Genomic DNA, 16,044 nt, shown 5'->3' with positions numbered 1-16,044 from the left:
TACACAACGGCCATGGGTGCACATACATGAACATGTATACATAATGGCCATGGGTGCATATACATGAACATGTATACACAACGGCCATGGGTGCATATACATGAACATGCACACACACATGAATGGACACATATAAATAAAATATTTGATCAAAGGTGAGAGAAAACAGGTAGTATTTGTCTTTTTAAATGTGAGATACTTCCCTTAAGATAATTTTCAGTTCAGCTCATTTTCTTGCAAATGTTATGATTTCATCTTTCTTTTCTCACTATATATATGTAACTCATTTCCTTTTTCTCTGTCTCTGTCTCTCTCTCCCTCTCTCCCTTTCTTTTCGAGACAGGGTTTACTATATGTAGTCCTGGCTGTCCTGGAACTTGCTCTGTAGACCAGACTAACCTCAAATTCACAGAGATCCACTTTCCTCTGTCTCCTGAATGCTGGTATTAAAGGCATGTGCCACCCTGGCCCAGCTCATTCATCTCTTGATGGACATCTAGGCTAGATCTGCTTCCTAGCTGTAGTGAATAGCACAGCAATAAATATATATGTCCTAATAGCTCTGTGGTAGAACATAGAGTCCTTTGGGGATCATATTAATTATTGATTCCCTATTAATCTATATGTTTGATGTAATGATTTGTTGCCTTTAATTTCCCTGTTTATTTCATACTCATATTGAAAGATGTCTTCCAGATTGAGCATCCCTCTAAAACCCAAAATTATCCAAGATGATCTAAAATCCAAAATGCTAATAACAGTATAATGTCACAGTTGGAAATTTTTCTAAACCATGAAACTTGGTACAATTTCATAAAATTACATAAAATGTTATATAGGGCCAGGTGGTGGCAGAACACACCTTTAATTCCAGTACTTAGGAGGCAGAGGCAGGCAGATCTCTGAGTTTGAGGCCAGCCTGGTCTACAGAGTGAGTTCCAGGACAGCCAGGGCTAAACAGAAAAAACCCTATCTCAGGTAGGAAAAAGGGTTGTATAGAATTAACCTTCTGGCTAGGTGTCTAAAATTTATGTGAAATATAATTAAATTGCATATTTGGATAACATTATGTATATGTAAATTTTACACAAAAAAATTTGAACTCCACAACAGTTTGGTCCCAAGCATTTCAGAAGAGACGTGCTCAACCTGTCATTAGAATCTAAGTTCCAGGTTCCTCACACTTGCTTAAAAACAACTAATAAATTGCTACAAAGACCCTGATGCGGCTGACACATCTGAAGAAACGTTGAGGATGAGCTAGACTAACGTTTTTTCATTCTCTGCTCATCTGTGAGTCATTTCTATTTACCAAAAAATCTTAGGCAAATCTAGCATTGATCTTCCTTGGTCACACAGGCCAGGCCAAGTTGCTCAGCTCAGAGCTGCCAGTAGCCATACCTTTGTAACAGGATGAGGCCGGATAGAAGAGTCCTGCATATTGTCATCACTGAACCCAAACCTGAACACCAGCTTGCTTTCTCAGCCTCTAGACTCTTCCCTTTCTCTTCGTGGAAACCACAGCATATAGAAGACGGAGCTAACACAGGTTTATAGCACTTAAGAAGTGCCAGATTTTGTTGAATTTTGTCACTGTCTTAGGGTTTTTATTGCTGTGAAGAGACACCATGACCACGGCAACTCATAAACAAAACATTTAATTGGGTGGCGGCTTACAGTTTCAGAAATTCAGTCCATTATCATCATGGCAGGGAACATGGTGGTGTGCAGGAACACATGATGCTGGAGCTGATAGTCCTACATCTTGACTCAGAGGCAACAGGAAGTTGACTAAGACACTGGACAGTATTCTGGGCATAGGAAACCTCAAAGCCTGCCCCCATAGTGACATACTTCCTCCAACAAGGCCGGATCCACTCCAACAAAGCAGATTTTTCTGTTGAGTGACATTTGAGCAAAGATGTAAAGAAAGAGGTGATCCATGTACCTGGAGGACAACATTCCAGGTGGGTTGTTGCTGGAGAGAGGAGTGTGAGAGAAAGAACAGTAGGAGCCAGCGTTGGAAAAGTAGTGGCCAATCCACATAGGGCTTGCAAAGTCTGTGGGGTTTTCTTTTGTGCGAGATGAGAAGACAGCAGAAGAAATGCAGTGGTGTAATTTATTTCAAATCGCTGAGACATTTTTATTAGCTCTTCAGCGCCTAATGAAGGTTCTGATCCTGTTGTCTGAGAGGTCCCTAGCCTCAAGTGCTGACATTGAAGGAACCTTAACTCGAAGAGACTGCTCTGCAGTCTGACATGTCAGTAGAGTCTACAATGGACAGGACAGATGATTCACTAGACCAAGCACAGGGCTCACACAGAGCTGGGACCCTGTATTAGAGAAGTCATGTTGATAAGTGTTAGGAAGGCAGAAGAAGTGCAGGTTCATAATCCACTTTGTTAGAAAGTTGAACTAGCCGGGCGGTGGTGGCGCACGCCTTTAATCCCAGCACTCGGGAGGCCGAGGCAGGCGGATCTCTGTGAGTTCGAGACCAGCCTGGTCTACAAGAGCTAGTTCCAGGACAGGCTCCAAAACCACAGACGGAGAAACCCTGTATTGAAAATACAAAAAAAAAAAAAAAGAAAGAAAGAAAGAAAGAAAGAAAGAAAGAAAGAAAGAAAGAAAGAGAAAAAGAAAGTTGAACTAGCACCAAACACCCCTCTGATGCTCTTTGCTCTGGGGACATTCGCCCCTCTAGCTGTGGCATCTGAAGAGAACTGTCCTAATTTGTGAGTGGTCCAGATTGGGAACACTTCTGTAGTTTATATGGTGTTGGCTGGCGGGGGGAGAAAGTATAGGTCCAGCTCTTCCCCTTCTCTTCCTACTGGAAATTCAAGTTTTTCTTCTTTGTTGGTGTCAAGATTTAGCCTGTTTAGAGTACATTATCATTTTTTCCACAACTTCTTGTTCATGTTAAGCACTATGTTACTTGAAACCAAATCTTGATAGGCTTTTATCTTTATCACTGTGTGAAGTATTGTGATTTAAGTCAGTGCAGGAAGAGGCCTGTCCTCAATCCAGCAAATAAGATGTGTCCCAGGTGACAAGGACATGGAAGAGCCTACTTTAATGACTGCCCAAAACTCCACACACTGAGCTCTGAGGCAGGTACAGAGTCACTGCTCTATTAGTTACTTTCCTATTGCTGTGATAAAACATGACAAAGGCAACCTATATATGAAGGAGCTTATTCAGGCTTACAATTCTGGGGGGCTGGAGTCCATGATGGTGGTGTGAAGGCAGGAACAGGAAGCCGAAGGCATACATCTTTCTTCCTTTTTTGTTTTGTTTTTGTCTTTGTTTTGTTGTTATTATTTGTAGGGGCATTGTCTCTCTATGTAACCCTAGTTGTCCTGGAGCTCCCTGTGTAGACCAGGCTGACCCCAAACTCACAGAGATCTGCCTGTCTCTGCCTCCTGAGTGCTGAGATCAAAGGCGTGTGTCACCACGTCTGGCAAGGCTCGCTGTTTAAACCATAACCATAAAATGAAGAGAGCAACCTAGAAATGATGCAAGGAAAAAACTCAAAGCCTGCCCCTTTTAATGTACCTCCTCCATCAAGGTCACAGCTCCTGAGCTTCCCCCAAACAGCGTTATCAACTAGGGACCAAGTGTTGAAATGCCAGAGCCTGTGGGGACATTCTCATTCAAAGTAGCACATGCTCTGAGTTGATCACAGGCTTTTCCACCATCAGTGCAGTTGCAACAAAGTACCTGCAGTGAGACTCCACTGATGCTTTGGGGAACCCTGAAGAAGCTCAAGTAACCATCACAGTTTATTTCTGATAGGTTAAATGAGTAAGCTGAGCTCATGATAACCATTGCTTTATAGTTCTCCAGTAGATCCAGTTTCAGACATGTGAGCACAGCAACTGGATTTTAACAAATGAAGCTTCAAGGAAAGGGAGAAAGGGACGCTGGAACACTGAGGTCATGGCTTCTTGACGCACACCTCAACTCTAGTAGCTTCTCTCCTGGGGTTTTCCAAAGTGCTTATTGGTAATCTTGCCATTTTACTGTCGTTATTTACATAGTCTTCCTTATAGAGGTGTGTGCCAGCTGTTTGGGGGTGATGATCTTCCTTATTTCTGTGGCTCCTATGAAATGTTCAGTTTCTCAAACTGGCCACTAATGTTTCCAAAGCAGCCATCATCTTCCCTTCTGTATGACTTTCAGAAGGGAAAATGGCTTCCATGATTCTGCCTGTGAAGAGGAAGCCTTCAGCAAGCAGTATCACTCAATCACTCATTAGGATAAGTGCATTGACCTTCAGGGCAAGTGTCCCAAATTAATCCAAAGTGGATTTCTGTCCTATGGGAAAGCTTAGAAATGGAAACTGGGAATATTATAAATTAGTAAAGACCTTACATCATGTCTCTGGTTCACCAAGGCTTTTAGAGATGGAAGGCAATGTTGAGTCTGTCTTTGGAAAGGTGAGAGACTAGCCCTGGAGTGTTAGAAAAATGGAAGGTAACAGCCTAGCCAGCTCCCCACTTCTAGTGTTAGGCAGAAATCCATGGTACCAGCTTTCAGGAAAGCAGTGTATGAGCTGGGCACAAGTGCTTGACCTGAGCAGGAGGATGTTCTGACCTTTAGATGACATATACAAGGCCATACAAAAATTCTACTGCCTTGAACAGCCATTCCTTATGTAGAATGTGGTCCTCATGTCAGAGGTGTAGAGAAAGGTTCATTGGCCTCTTCTGATCTTAGGCCTCTTCCTGATTGTCCTGGACAGTTTTTTCCACTGTACCTTCAAGATATAGCATAGGGATTGAAGAATTAACTTTGAAGAGAAAAGCCCTTCTCCAAACAGGATTCTTCTCCCTAGATATCCAAATTGTAGCTTAACTATCAGAACCAGGCTTGTACTGAGAGGCGCAGGGGGGCAGAACAGTGGAGGCAAAAGCAGGCACCAGTAGGGTTTTGAAGGGGAAACCTTGGTCTCCCAAATTGGAATCCTGCACCCAACGCTAAACCTCGAGAGGCACAGGGGCAGTCACTCAAAACCTCTGCTTGTGATGTTGCTGTGGGCTGGCTTCCTATGTTATGAAACCAAGTAAGAAAAACTTTCGTGTGTCTGGAAAGACTACAACCTAGCTCTAACTTGTTTCTCTGTCTTCAATTCCTACCTTGTAAATACTAAGCTTGAAAGTGAAGGTAGCTATTATATTGTTGCCTCCCTGGAGGTGGCCCAAGGAATTCCTAACTAAAATGCTTCTGCCGTTAATGCCAGGGGCATGGAAGCTGCCCCTGCTGGCCTTAGGGTTGGGGGTCCCAGGTCCAAAGCAGAGAAGCAGCTTCCTAGATCTTACTGAACAGCAGTTCCCCGTGGGTTGCAGTTTCTGGGATTTTTCTTCCCTTTCAAACTGCAAGTGTGTCTATTAGATGCTTAACTTGATGGAATGCCAGCGCATCACAGATGCAATTATATTTCAGAACAAGCCTCCTTCTTCTAATCTCTCTGCCATCACTGATTAATTAGGTACTTTGAACTCTGCCCAACTGTTTGAAAGCTGTGAAAAATACAACCTGCATAGTTAAAATTTCTACACAAGCCTGTTTCCTCATTGTGCCTGTATTCCCCATCCTTTGAACATAATAAGTATTTATACATGTTTTCTAGTACACGGTCTGGCTATTTTCTTATCATGGCTAGAATTCCCTCCACTGCTGGCCAAGAAATACAAGCACACAATGAAAACCTAATAGCAAAAGTATGTGAGAAACCAATTGAATAATTTAGACATACTTGCAGCTTGTTACTGCCATGTGACACACAAAAGTTATGTTTTTCCTTTTAAGCCTTGCCTGAATGCCTCAGAAAGGCATCTTGTTAATGGTGTCTCCTTACAGACTTTTAGAGTATCTTTGTGCTTGTGAGGAGCAGTGGTAGGATAACTGGCGCAGGATTTAGAATCTCTCTCTGTGTCTCTTCCCTTCCCCTCCCCTCCTCCTCTTCCTCTGTGTGTACCAGTTTCTAACTCAGGTCCTTGCACAACAGGTAAGCTTGCACAACAGCAGTTTACCAGCAGCGCCATCCCCAGCCTTGCACTGTCTCATTTTTATCACGTGTAATTATTAGCTGTGTGTATGGCACCATGTTTTCTTTTAGTGCAGGGGGTCAAGGGACAGTTTTTAGGGATCAGGCTCTCCTTCCCCTTTATAACACTTTAGAGATAGAGCTTGGGACACCAGGCTTGTGTAGCTCACACCTGTCCCCTCTGAGCCATCTCACTGGCCCACATGACACCATGTTTGCAGGTAATTTCTAGTCCTTCTTTTCTGAGATGGAATTGTCTTTGAAAGTGCCTGAGTGCTGAAAGATCCGGTCTACAAAGGAAGAGACGCAGGCAGAGCACCTCTGAAACGGGCCATGCTGTCTTCTTAGAACGGACACTAGGTTTGAAGGACTGGGTGGACATGCAGAGGGAGATGAGTGTCTCTCTCCTCATAGCCCTGTGCTGAGACTGTCATTAATGGCATACCCGTCTCATGGCAGCCCAGGAACTCCGAAGCTGCTTAGCTGAGCCTCGTGGTCCTCAGGCCCTAGAAACTGCTCTGGCCCATCTGTCCTTCCTCTGATGGAAAGTTCCTAAAGATAAGCACATAACACCTTTCCCCAATTTTAGGGAATACTTGCATTTGGCCTTGCCTTTTTTGAAAACATATTCTGTAGATATCTATGCCTTCCCACTCCTTGAATTTCAAACCAGATTTTGACTTTTTCCAGAAACAGTTGGCTGTATCAGGACCTCTACCACTGATCTCACCTTCTTCATTGAACATGAGAAAACTAAGCCACCCCTTTCTAAGCCAGCTTGCTCTTAGGTAGTGTGTAATTGAGATGAACGCAGTTGAAAGGCTACAGGTAGTTACGCAATCCTGGCTCCTATTGACTTCTTCCCTCACCCTCCTAGGTGACAGCCTGCCTGATTGCTGTAGCTAAGACCGACAATGATGTTCAAGTGCGCAGAGCCGCGATCCATGTGGTTGTGCTGCTGCTGCGGGGACTCAGCCAGAAAGCAACTGAGGTAAGCCAGCTTCCCCCCTCCCCCGTGCATCTTCCCTTCCTTGTGTTATTCTGGGACCCAGTCTTCCTTGTACAGGTTCAGCTTAAACGTCTTTCTTAGATTTGAGTTGGGGTTTTCATAGCAAGAAAATGGTATGACTTGCATCTCCAGTAAGAGTCTCTATGATGCATTAGCAGCACAGTAGCTGCTGCGGGAAAACCAGGCTGTGAGTCCTGGCAGTCTCAGGGCAGGCTCCACGGTGAGCTAGCTGGAGCGCATTCACCCTGCTCTGCAGCCTGAGCTCTGGTGGCTTGTCTTTCTGACCCACTTCACTGTTCATGCTTAGGGATGGAAGGCTTCATCTAAGAGACTTCCTTTCCAGCTCTGAGTTGTGGCGTAAATTATACTTTCTTCTTTCCTTCAAGTGGTTTGGTTGGACCTCTCCCCATTGTATGGCCAATACAGGAAGAAAGTTTATGAATCGAAATGTGTGCTGAGAGTGAATGAACTCAAAATGAGTTTCCCTCTTGCTTCTAATGGAACCACCTCCCCAACTGCTTTCAGATTAGAGTCTGCATTAATAATTCACTTGCTGGCACCCACAGACTGATCTGCGGCTCGCACATCAGTATTTAACCAAACCTCCGGGAAGCCATTGTGAGAGTGATTGTTCTGTCACAGAGAGGCTTATTCATGCCTGTGTTTCACCGTATCAGGTCACCAACACCTGTTTGTACATGTGGGCACTCTTAGTTATCCCCTTCCGACCTTGACAGCCTCGCTGTCTCCATAAATGCCTACTTGTTGTCGTTCAGCCTGGCAGCTGGTTTCCAAACGGCCACTTCCCTGTCTGCCACCCTCGGCTGCTCTTCTCTGCCTTCACATGTGCCTTGCCTAGGGTAAGGTTGGGCTTGCATGGGCTCATGTGGCATGAACGTGTTCACCTGTGAGTTAGAAAAGCTTGATTGTGTAGGCCGGGCGATGGTGGCGCACGCCTTTAATCCCAGCACTCGGGAGGCAGAGGCAGGCGGATCTCTGTGAGTTTGAGACCAGCCTGGTCTACAAGAGCTAGTTCCAGGACAGGCTCCAAAGCCACAGAGAAACCCTGTCTCGAAAAAAACCAAAAAAAAAAAAAAAAAAAAAAGAAAAGAAAAGCTTGATTGTGGTGGGCTCGTCAAGTGAGGATTTGTTTTTATCAAATCACAAGAACTGTGTGTTTCTTAGTAACTTAGCTATAGAAAGGCCAGTGTTTGTTGGATTGTCATGGCCCGTTGTCTCCTAGCAGCAGTGTGGCTGCAGTAGGCATGGCCCCTAGAACTGATTAAATGGGAAATAAAGAAGGTGAGAGAAAGACAATTGTAGGCATTTTGCATCCTGTGGGGCGGTGGGCAGTTTTCTAGCATCATCCCCCTCAGCTTACTTTGTTTCAGTCATTGCTCACCTAACCACCCCCACGGTAAGGTGTCTCCATGCTGCATTTAGCCTGCACATTTCTGCTTGAAACAAAATCAAAGTTTAGTTAGCGAGGACGATGGCAGGAAATGAATACTGGGGCTGTGACTAATAGTGACACAAAGGAAGTGGGAAGAGTGGCCGAGCTGACTCACAAGGGGAAGAATTGTGCAGTGATGGAGTTCTCACCTAGTCTGTCTGGTGATAAGACAGGGACATGTGCACATAACTGATGGTTCCTAGAATTAAATAACTTGCTGTAGTATACACACAGCTTTTGTTCAGAACCTGCTGTACAAACAAGAATTAAGAAACTTCTGTACTTTCCATCTTTGTTAAGATCTACAGGACTGGGGTGCAGATGATCTGACACTTGCCTGGCACTCAGCACAGAAAAGCTTGGGTTCCATCCTCTGCCACTCAAGAAAATAACTTAGGCTAAGTATACTGCTGTATACATAAAATCCCAGCATTTAGGAGGCAAGCCGGGTGGATCATAAACTCAAGGCCAGCCTGGGCTACACAGCGAGATCCTATCTCAAACAACAACAAATCTATGATGCTTCCAGTAAATACATCGTGGTCCTTGTGTTGTTCTTGTTGCAGTTTTTTCTTTTTGGAATTGGAGTTGAACCTAGTAGAGCTTTACTCATTCTAGCTAGCGCTGAGCTGGGTCCCGAGTCAGTATCACTGTTTATGTAATCCTTAACAACTGGAAAGATTGAGTAGGGAATACAAGGATTCTATATTAAAATCTTCTACCAGTCTAAAAGTATTTAGTAATAAAAGATGATCTAAGAGGTTGGAGAAATGGCGCAGCGGTTAACAGCATATGTTGTTGTTGGTTTTTTTTTTTAGAAAGATTTATTTATTTATTTATTTATTTATTTATTATATATATAGTCTTCTGCCTGCATGTATGCCTGAACTCCAGAAGAGGACCCAGATCTCATTATGGATGGTTGGGAGCCACCATGTGGTTTGCTGGGAATTGAACTCAGGACCTGTGGAAGAGCAGACAGTGCTCTTAACCGCTGAGCCATCTCTTCAGTTCCAGCATATGTTATTCTTGCAGAGGGCCCAAGTTTAATTCCCAGCACCCCCACATCGGGCAGCTCACAACTGCCTGAAACTCTAGCTTCAGCAGATCTGACATATCTCTTACCTCCTCAGGCCCATGCACAGAGATGCACGTGTGCATGCAAATAAATAGATAATAAATAATAAAATATATTTAAGAATATAAGTTGCAGCTGGGCGATGGTGGCGCACACCTTTAATCCCAGCACTTGGGAGTGGGAGGCAGCGGCAGGCAGATCTCTGTGAGTTCGAGACCAGCCTGGTCTACAGAGCTAGTTCCAGGACAGGCTCCAAAGCCACAGAGAAACCCTGTCTCGAAAAACCAAAAAAAAAAAAAAAAAAAAAGAATATAAGTTGCAACTTTTTTGTTTGTTTTTTCAAGATAAGGTATCTCTTATCTTTGGAGCCTGTCCTGGAACTTGCTTTGAGGACCTTGCTGGCCTCAAACTCAGAGATCTGCCTGCCTCTACCTCCAGAGTGCTGGGAGTAAAGGCATGTGCTACCATCGCCCAGCCCAAGTTACAACCTTTTAAAGAAAAATCTAAGTTCAGTATGGTGTTGTACCCTTGTAATCCCAAATTTGAGATCTGGAGGCAGGAAAGTCACAAGTTCAGCCCTTTCTGCTACAGAACAGGTGCTCCTGGGTTGCACAGATAAAACAAAACAAATCCATAAAACTTTGGACATGGGGTGTAGCTCACTTATATACTGCAATAAGTTTGACCCCAATATCAAAAGAGGAAAAATTCTTATGAAGTATGAGTAACGCTATGCACACATGTACATACGCAATAAAAGAGAATTGTGTGTGTGTGTGTGTGTGTGTGTGTGTGTGTGTGTGTGTGTGTGAGTTAGAGAACAATGAAAGCTGAAGCAGGAACCCTAAAATCTAAAAGCTGAGTGTGCTGTGTGTGCTTGTAATCTCAGCACTCGGGTTGGGAGCAGGAGGATCAGGTTAACCCTGGCTTCATAACCAAGTTCAAGACTAACATGGGCTACGGGAGGGCCCGGGGAAGAGGAGGAAAGAAAAAGAAAAGAAACGTTATCTAAGTGCCTCATATCTGCGTATAGCTAATGAAAGCAGCACTGTTTGCCTCACCAAACAGGAATTAACCTGTGGCCTTGACGATCACTGTCGCTTTTAAAAAGTGGTGTCAATAGAAAATGCCTCTCCTGTTGTTCACACCTCTGGGCCACACTCACTGAAACTTACAAATTGTGCTTACTCAGTGGGTGAAGGAAGGAAATGGGATGGATGGATGCCTAACTCCCCCGCTACATCCTTGAGACCAGGTGTGTTAAATCTTGTCACCGTGGTTGTGATTATAACTGGGGCCACTGTAATGAGGAGTGGAGAGAACTGCTCAGCTTACACTGACATTTCTCTTGAAAGCTGTTTTGCCCCCAGAAACAGCTGAAGTAAAAATGCTACTCTGTTGATGAAGTTTTCCTTTCTGTTCTGCTAATCCCCATCTCTCCAGCTAAAGGTAGCCAAAAGATAGTGCTGGGTTTCATCTGCTGCTTGCGGGTGTTGGGCCCAGGATCTCTGTGGTTACAGCAACTGGCCAGGGAGGTAGGGAGATGGATTGGGAATAAGAGGGAAACCATCTCTGCCTCTAATTGATGAGGTAATTTTTAGTTCATTCAAAAGTAGCCAGAGTGTTTAGTGGCAGTCAAAACAAAATCTGCACTCACTCTCTTACTGAAGAAAAAAGATCTCTTTTTTTGATTTAGCTTTAGACCCCTATGTGCTTAATATATATCATGACAGTTAAGAAGCCAGAAGTTACCTTCTTTAAACTCTTATCTACCTCACGGTGACTGAAAAGCAAATTTACTAGGAATAACCAAGAGAGGAGGCATGGCATGTTCTGACCTGTAACATGTTGCTTTCAGAGTTAAGAACAGGCCTCTCAACACAGAAAAGTGAGCTAAGCAGCATAATAAAGACGGTGCAGCATAACAACCACCTCTTCCCAGGCTTGATCTCTGCCCAGTGACTCACTTATCCTATGTATTAGAAATGTTTAGATATACATATTCATAAGTTTGGTCCTGAAACAATAACTAAGGAGTAGAAATTGAAGGCCGTCCTGTGAAGCTGGCACTCCTTCACATAGCAGCCATCCAGCCAGTACAGAGAACTGCTCCCTGAGAGAGGGAGGAGAGCAGGCTGGTTCTTATGAGGCATGCAGGCTTAGAGGACCATCATGGGCAGAGGATTTCTGTTTCCTTGGCTTTCACTGTAGGGACAGATTGAAGAGTTATTTGACGAGGCATGTGATACTGTAGGGACCTTAGAAAAGAAGTCTTTATGGCCAACACTAGAAGGTGGAATCTAGCGCTTGTGTTTTAGATTCACCTGGTGCTAGTCTGTCTAGGCCAAGTAAAGACTGTGGTGTGACTTAACACTGACAAAAACAGATTCGAGTTAAAAAATAAAGAGACAGATCAAATGGAAAGTTTCTTGTTGGCAGAAATTTCTGTCGTCAAGCCACTCCCAAGAAACCACTCAGACACTCAATATTAATTATAAATGCTTGACCAATAGCTCAGGCTTGTTACTAGTTAACTCTTTTTTTGTTTTTTTTAGACAGGGTTTCTCTGTAGCTTTGGAGCCTGTCCTGGAACTAGCTCTTGTAGATCAGGTTGGCCTTGAACTCAGAAATCTGTTGCCTCTGCCTCCCAAGTGCTGGGATTAAAGGTAGTATGCCATCGTGCCTAGCTAAACATTGCTTTTAATGTGTGGGAACAAGCATTTGAAAATTGTGCTCCTGGTCTGATTGGCTCCTTAAATTAAGTCAGGCTTGAAACAAACAAAATAGGACAAATGGCTCAATATACAAAGTCATCATTCTTGTCTCAGTGACTTTTCTATTGCTATAACAAAACACTATCATCGCTGGGCGGTGGTGGCGCACGCCTTTAATCCCAGCACTTGGGAGGCAGAGGCAGGCGGATCTCTGTGAGTTCGAGACCAGCCTGGTCTACAAGAGCTAGTTCCAGGACAGGCTCCAAAACCACAGAGAAACCCTGTCTTGAAAAACCAAAAAAAAAATAAAATAAAATAAAATAAATAAAAAATAAATAAATAAAATAAAAATAAAAAAACACTATCATCAAGACAATTTATAAAATAAAACATTTAATTTGGGGCTCACCATTCCAGAGGGTTTCCATCATGGTGGGGAGCATGGTAGCAAACATGGTGCTGAAGCAGTAGCTGAGAGCTTACATCTGATCCAAAAGCACAAGGCAGAGAGAGTTAACTGGGAATGACATGGGCTTTTAATGCCTCAAATCCCACTCCTAGTGAGACACCTCCTCCAAGGCCACACCTCAACAGTTCTATCAATGGGAGCCAAATACTCAAATATATGAGTCTATGGGCCATTCTCATTTGAACCAACACAACAACCTTCTGACAGCTTGCTCAGAGAAGCCATGAGTTAGATGTTGCCACGTTTTGAATCTCTAGGCAATCGTTTAGAAGTCACTTAAGCCAGTTGGTGGCGGCCCAGCACTCGGGAGGCAGAGGCAGGCAGATCTCTGTGAGTTTGAGGTCAGCCTGGTCTACAGAGTGAGTTCCCTGGAGGCTCCAAAGCTACAGAGAAAACCTATCTTGAACCCCTCACCCCCCCCCCCACAAAAAAGAAGTCACTTAAAATTCTGTCAGTGTGGGCAATTAGACCCATGACTGTTGTCCGTTTTTATGCATTACTAGTGCAATTATTTGCTTTAAGATAATGTTTTCAGGAGGCTAGAGTTATGGCTTAGGATATGACAAGCATGAAGACCAGAGTTTAAGACAGTCAGGGCTACACAGAGAAACCCTCTCTCGAAAACAGTGTTTAGTCATCAATTAGTGCCTGTTTTTTCAAGGTCTCATCATCTGCCAGACATGAGATGCGTGTGTGGGATTGCAGCTATGAAGTCATAGCCCCAGACCCTTGAGCTAAAGAGAGTAAAGTGAGGTCCCCTTCAGTCTTGAAGAGCATGTTTCAGGGGTACATTTGTCCAAGGATCTGAGCCAGGAGGCTGAGAGAACAGGGATAAAGGGTGTCAGGAGTGGAAAGGTGTCAGGTCAAGCACAGACACAACCCAACCAAAGTTGGCAACTTGAGAAAGGCCAAGCAAGAACAAGCCAGGTGGGGACAGGCTTCTAGAAGGCCGCTGCTGCTGGCACAGAAAGAGGTCCAGTGAGTATGTGCTGCTCCTCACAGCTTGTATTCTATTCTCACACAATTTCTTAAATTCATATAATTCATATATTATAAAATTTACTCTTAAAGAATTCATCACTTTCGTATATTTGTAAGGTATGCAGCCATCACTACCATTCATTTCCAGAACATTTTCATCATCACAAAATAAAGCCCCTTGTCTCTGCTGGGTTGCTAAGACTAACCTTGAATTTCTGGTCCTCCTGCTTCCACTTTCCAAGTGCTAAGGGATTACAGGCATGTACTACCATGCCTGTTTTAGTTAATTAATTAATTAGACAATCTTCCAAACTGAGCTATGTAAAAGTAAAAGGATGCTATTAGTAATTTGCCAGAATACCAAGGAAAAGCTGTGCTTTCCTGGGAAAATCAGAACTATGACTCCAAGATTCATCCAACTGCTTTCTAGCATCAGATCTTCTGTGACCATTGTTACCATATTAGTTCTCTTTGTTCTAGGTAGTGCCACTTAAAACAAAAACAAAAAACACCCTTACTGTCATCTCAGTGGGGTTTCAAGAGGAACATGTGCACTTTACTTTCAAGAAGTATGAAGGACAGGCATAACTATACTCAGAATTTTGTTTGGATTAAAATAATAAACACCTAGCATAAACTAACTGAAGCAAAGGGACTTTAAATTTTTCTTTTTTAAAAAATTTACTTTATGTGTGGGGATGTTTTATCTGCATGTATATCTGCATTCTGGTACCCACAGAGACCAGAAGGAGGGATCAGATCCCTTGGAATTGGATTAGCTGATTGTGAGCCACCATGTAGATGCTGGGAACTGAACTTGGGTCCTCTGCAAGAGCATCCATGTTCTTAACCACCAAGACACCTCTCCAGCCTTGCAAAGGGACCTTTTAGTCTATTGTGCTCATAAAAGGAGGGCTGAGCCATCACAAGGTGGGAAACACAGAGATGGTGCCAGGAATCAGACCCAGACTGATTTCTGACTGCACCTCATGTCTGCTCCTCTTACCTTTGCTCTTCCTAGTGAGGCAATGTCACTGCTCACAGGCCCAGTGGGACAGCTGTCCAGCACATGGTACTTACAGCACTAACACCAGAGTCCTGTTCTGACCTAAAGGCAAACATTACAGAGGAGAGACTTGATGTCCCAACTAAGATCGAATGGCCATTCCCCGTTTGCATGGGCTAAGTGGGGTGTTGGATATCTGATCTATATAAAATCAGGTTCAAGTTCAACCTCCTGTGAGAGGTTAGTGCTGAGGACATGAGTGGAGCCATAGATTCCTCAACAGTGACAAATCTGTATGGCATGGATGATGGATTTGAGAAGCAATGGTACAAAGGTTAGGCTTCAGCACCTCACTGCAACCGCTGAATTAGAAATTCTTAGCCTCTTCTAGTGCTAAAGTAGGTGGCAGTTTGAAACCCTAACACTGAAAATGTCTCCCTTCCTTTTCCTCCACATCCCCATTTACATGGATCCCCATGTGGAAGACCTGGCTTTGATGTCTGAATACTTCCGTTTCCATAGAAAGCCTTTTCCTCATCCTTCTCATTCTGATCCAAAAGGCCCAAGAAGACTCTCTTGAGAAGTGGAAGAAACCTTAGAGATAATTTACATACCACAAAGATGTCCATTGGCATAGTAACCTCTTGAGTTGCTCCTTTGAAATAATGTCAAAGTTTGAGAAGTACTGTAGCCAGTGGGGTCTGTCCTAGAGATTCAGTTCATGTTGGCCTAGTAAGGAGCCTGAGAAGTTCTGTAGCAAAGAGACTAACACTTTCTTAAATTCATTTACTAAGGACTCTTTGCCATCTTAAGTGGCCAAGTAATACTGTTCCATGGAACAACCTTTGGGAAGAAAATCAGACATCTCCTTTTGTGAATGAAGAAAGTAAGGCTTGTAGAGAGACTGTAGTTAATAGTTTTCCAAAGCTAATGCCAGGAAGCAGTGGCACTGGTTTCCTGTTGCCTCTGGCAATTGACCTTGGCCAAAAGCTAGTGAAAGTCTAGCATCTTCCTCTCTTCCTCCTGTCTAATTCAGTTGTCATCAGAAACAAGATTTATCATGTATCCAGGGTTCCTTATGTGACATCGTTAAGGTGAGTCAGTATGCAAAAGAAGAACCAGGCTTAGGGCTGAGGGTAAAAGTGCCTGCTGCTCAGGTGAGAAGACCTGCGTTAGAATCCTCAGACCCGGGGCTGGAGAGATGGCTCAGTGGTTGAGAGCATTGCCTGCTCTTCCAAAGGTCCTGAGTTCAATTCCCAGCAACCACATGGTGGCTCACAACCATCTG

The 16,044-nt window shown here is 43.8% G+C and overlaps 1 protein-coding gene across 1 annotated transcript in view; it reads left to right on the top strand.

The window, feature by feature from the left end:
* Tango6 (transport and golgi organization 6 homolog) overlaps positions 1-16,044 on the top strand; it is a 169,276-nt gene that overhangs the window by 137,138 nt on the left and 16,094 nt on the right. Inside the window, exon 18 of the mRNA XM_005345416.2 lies at positions 6,924-7,037. Within this exon, the coding sequence (XP_005345473.1) occupies positions 6,924-7,037 (114 nt within the window). The remainder of the gene's footprint in view (positions 1-6,923; positions 7,038-16,044) is intronic.

The sequence above is a fragment of the Microtus ochrogaster genome, chromosome 4 (assembly GCF_000317375.1).
Source record: "Microtus ochrogaster isolate Prairie Vole_2 chromosome 4, MicOch1.0, whole genome shotgun sequence".
Taxonomy (NCBI): Eukaryota; Metazoa; Chordata; class Mammalia; order Rodentia; family Cricetidae; genus Microtus; species Microtus ochrogaster.
The sequence above is the reverse complement of the archived record's forward strand: the minus strand, read 5'-3'. Positions and strand labels throughout refer to the sequence as shown.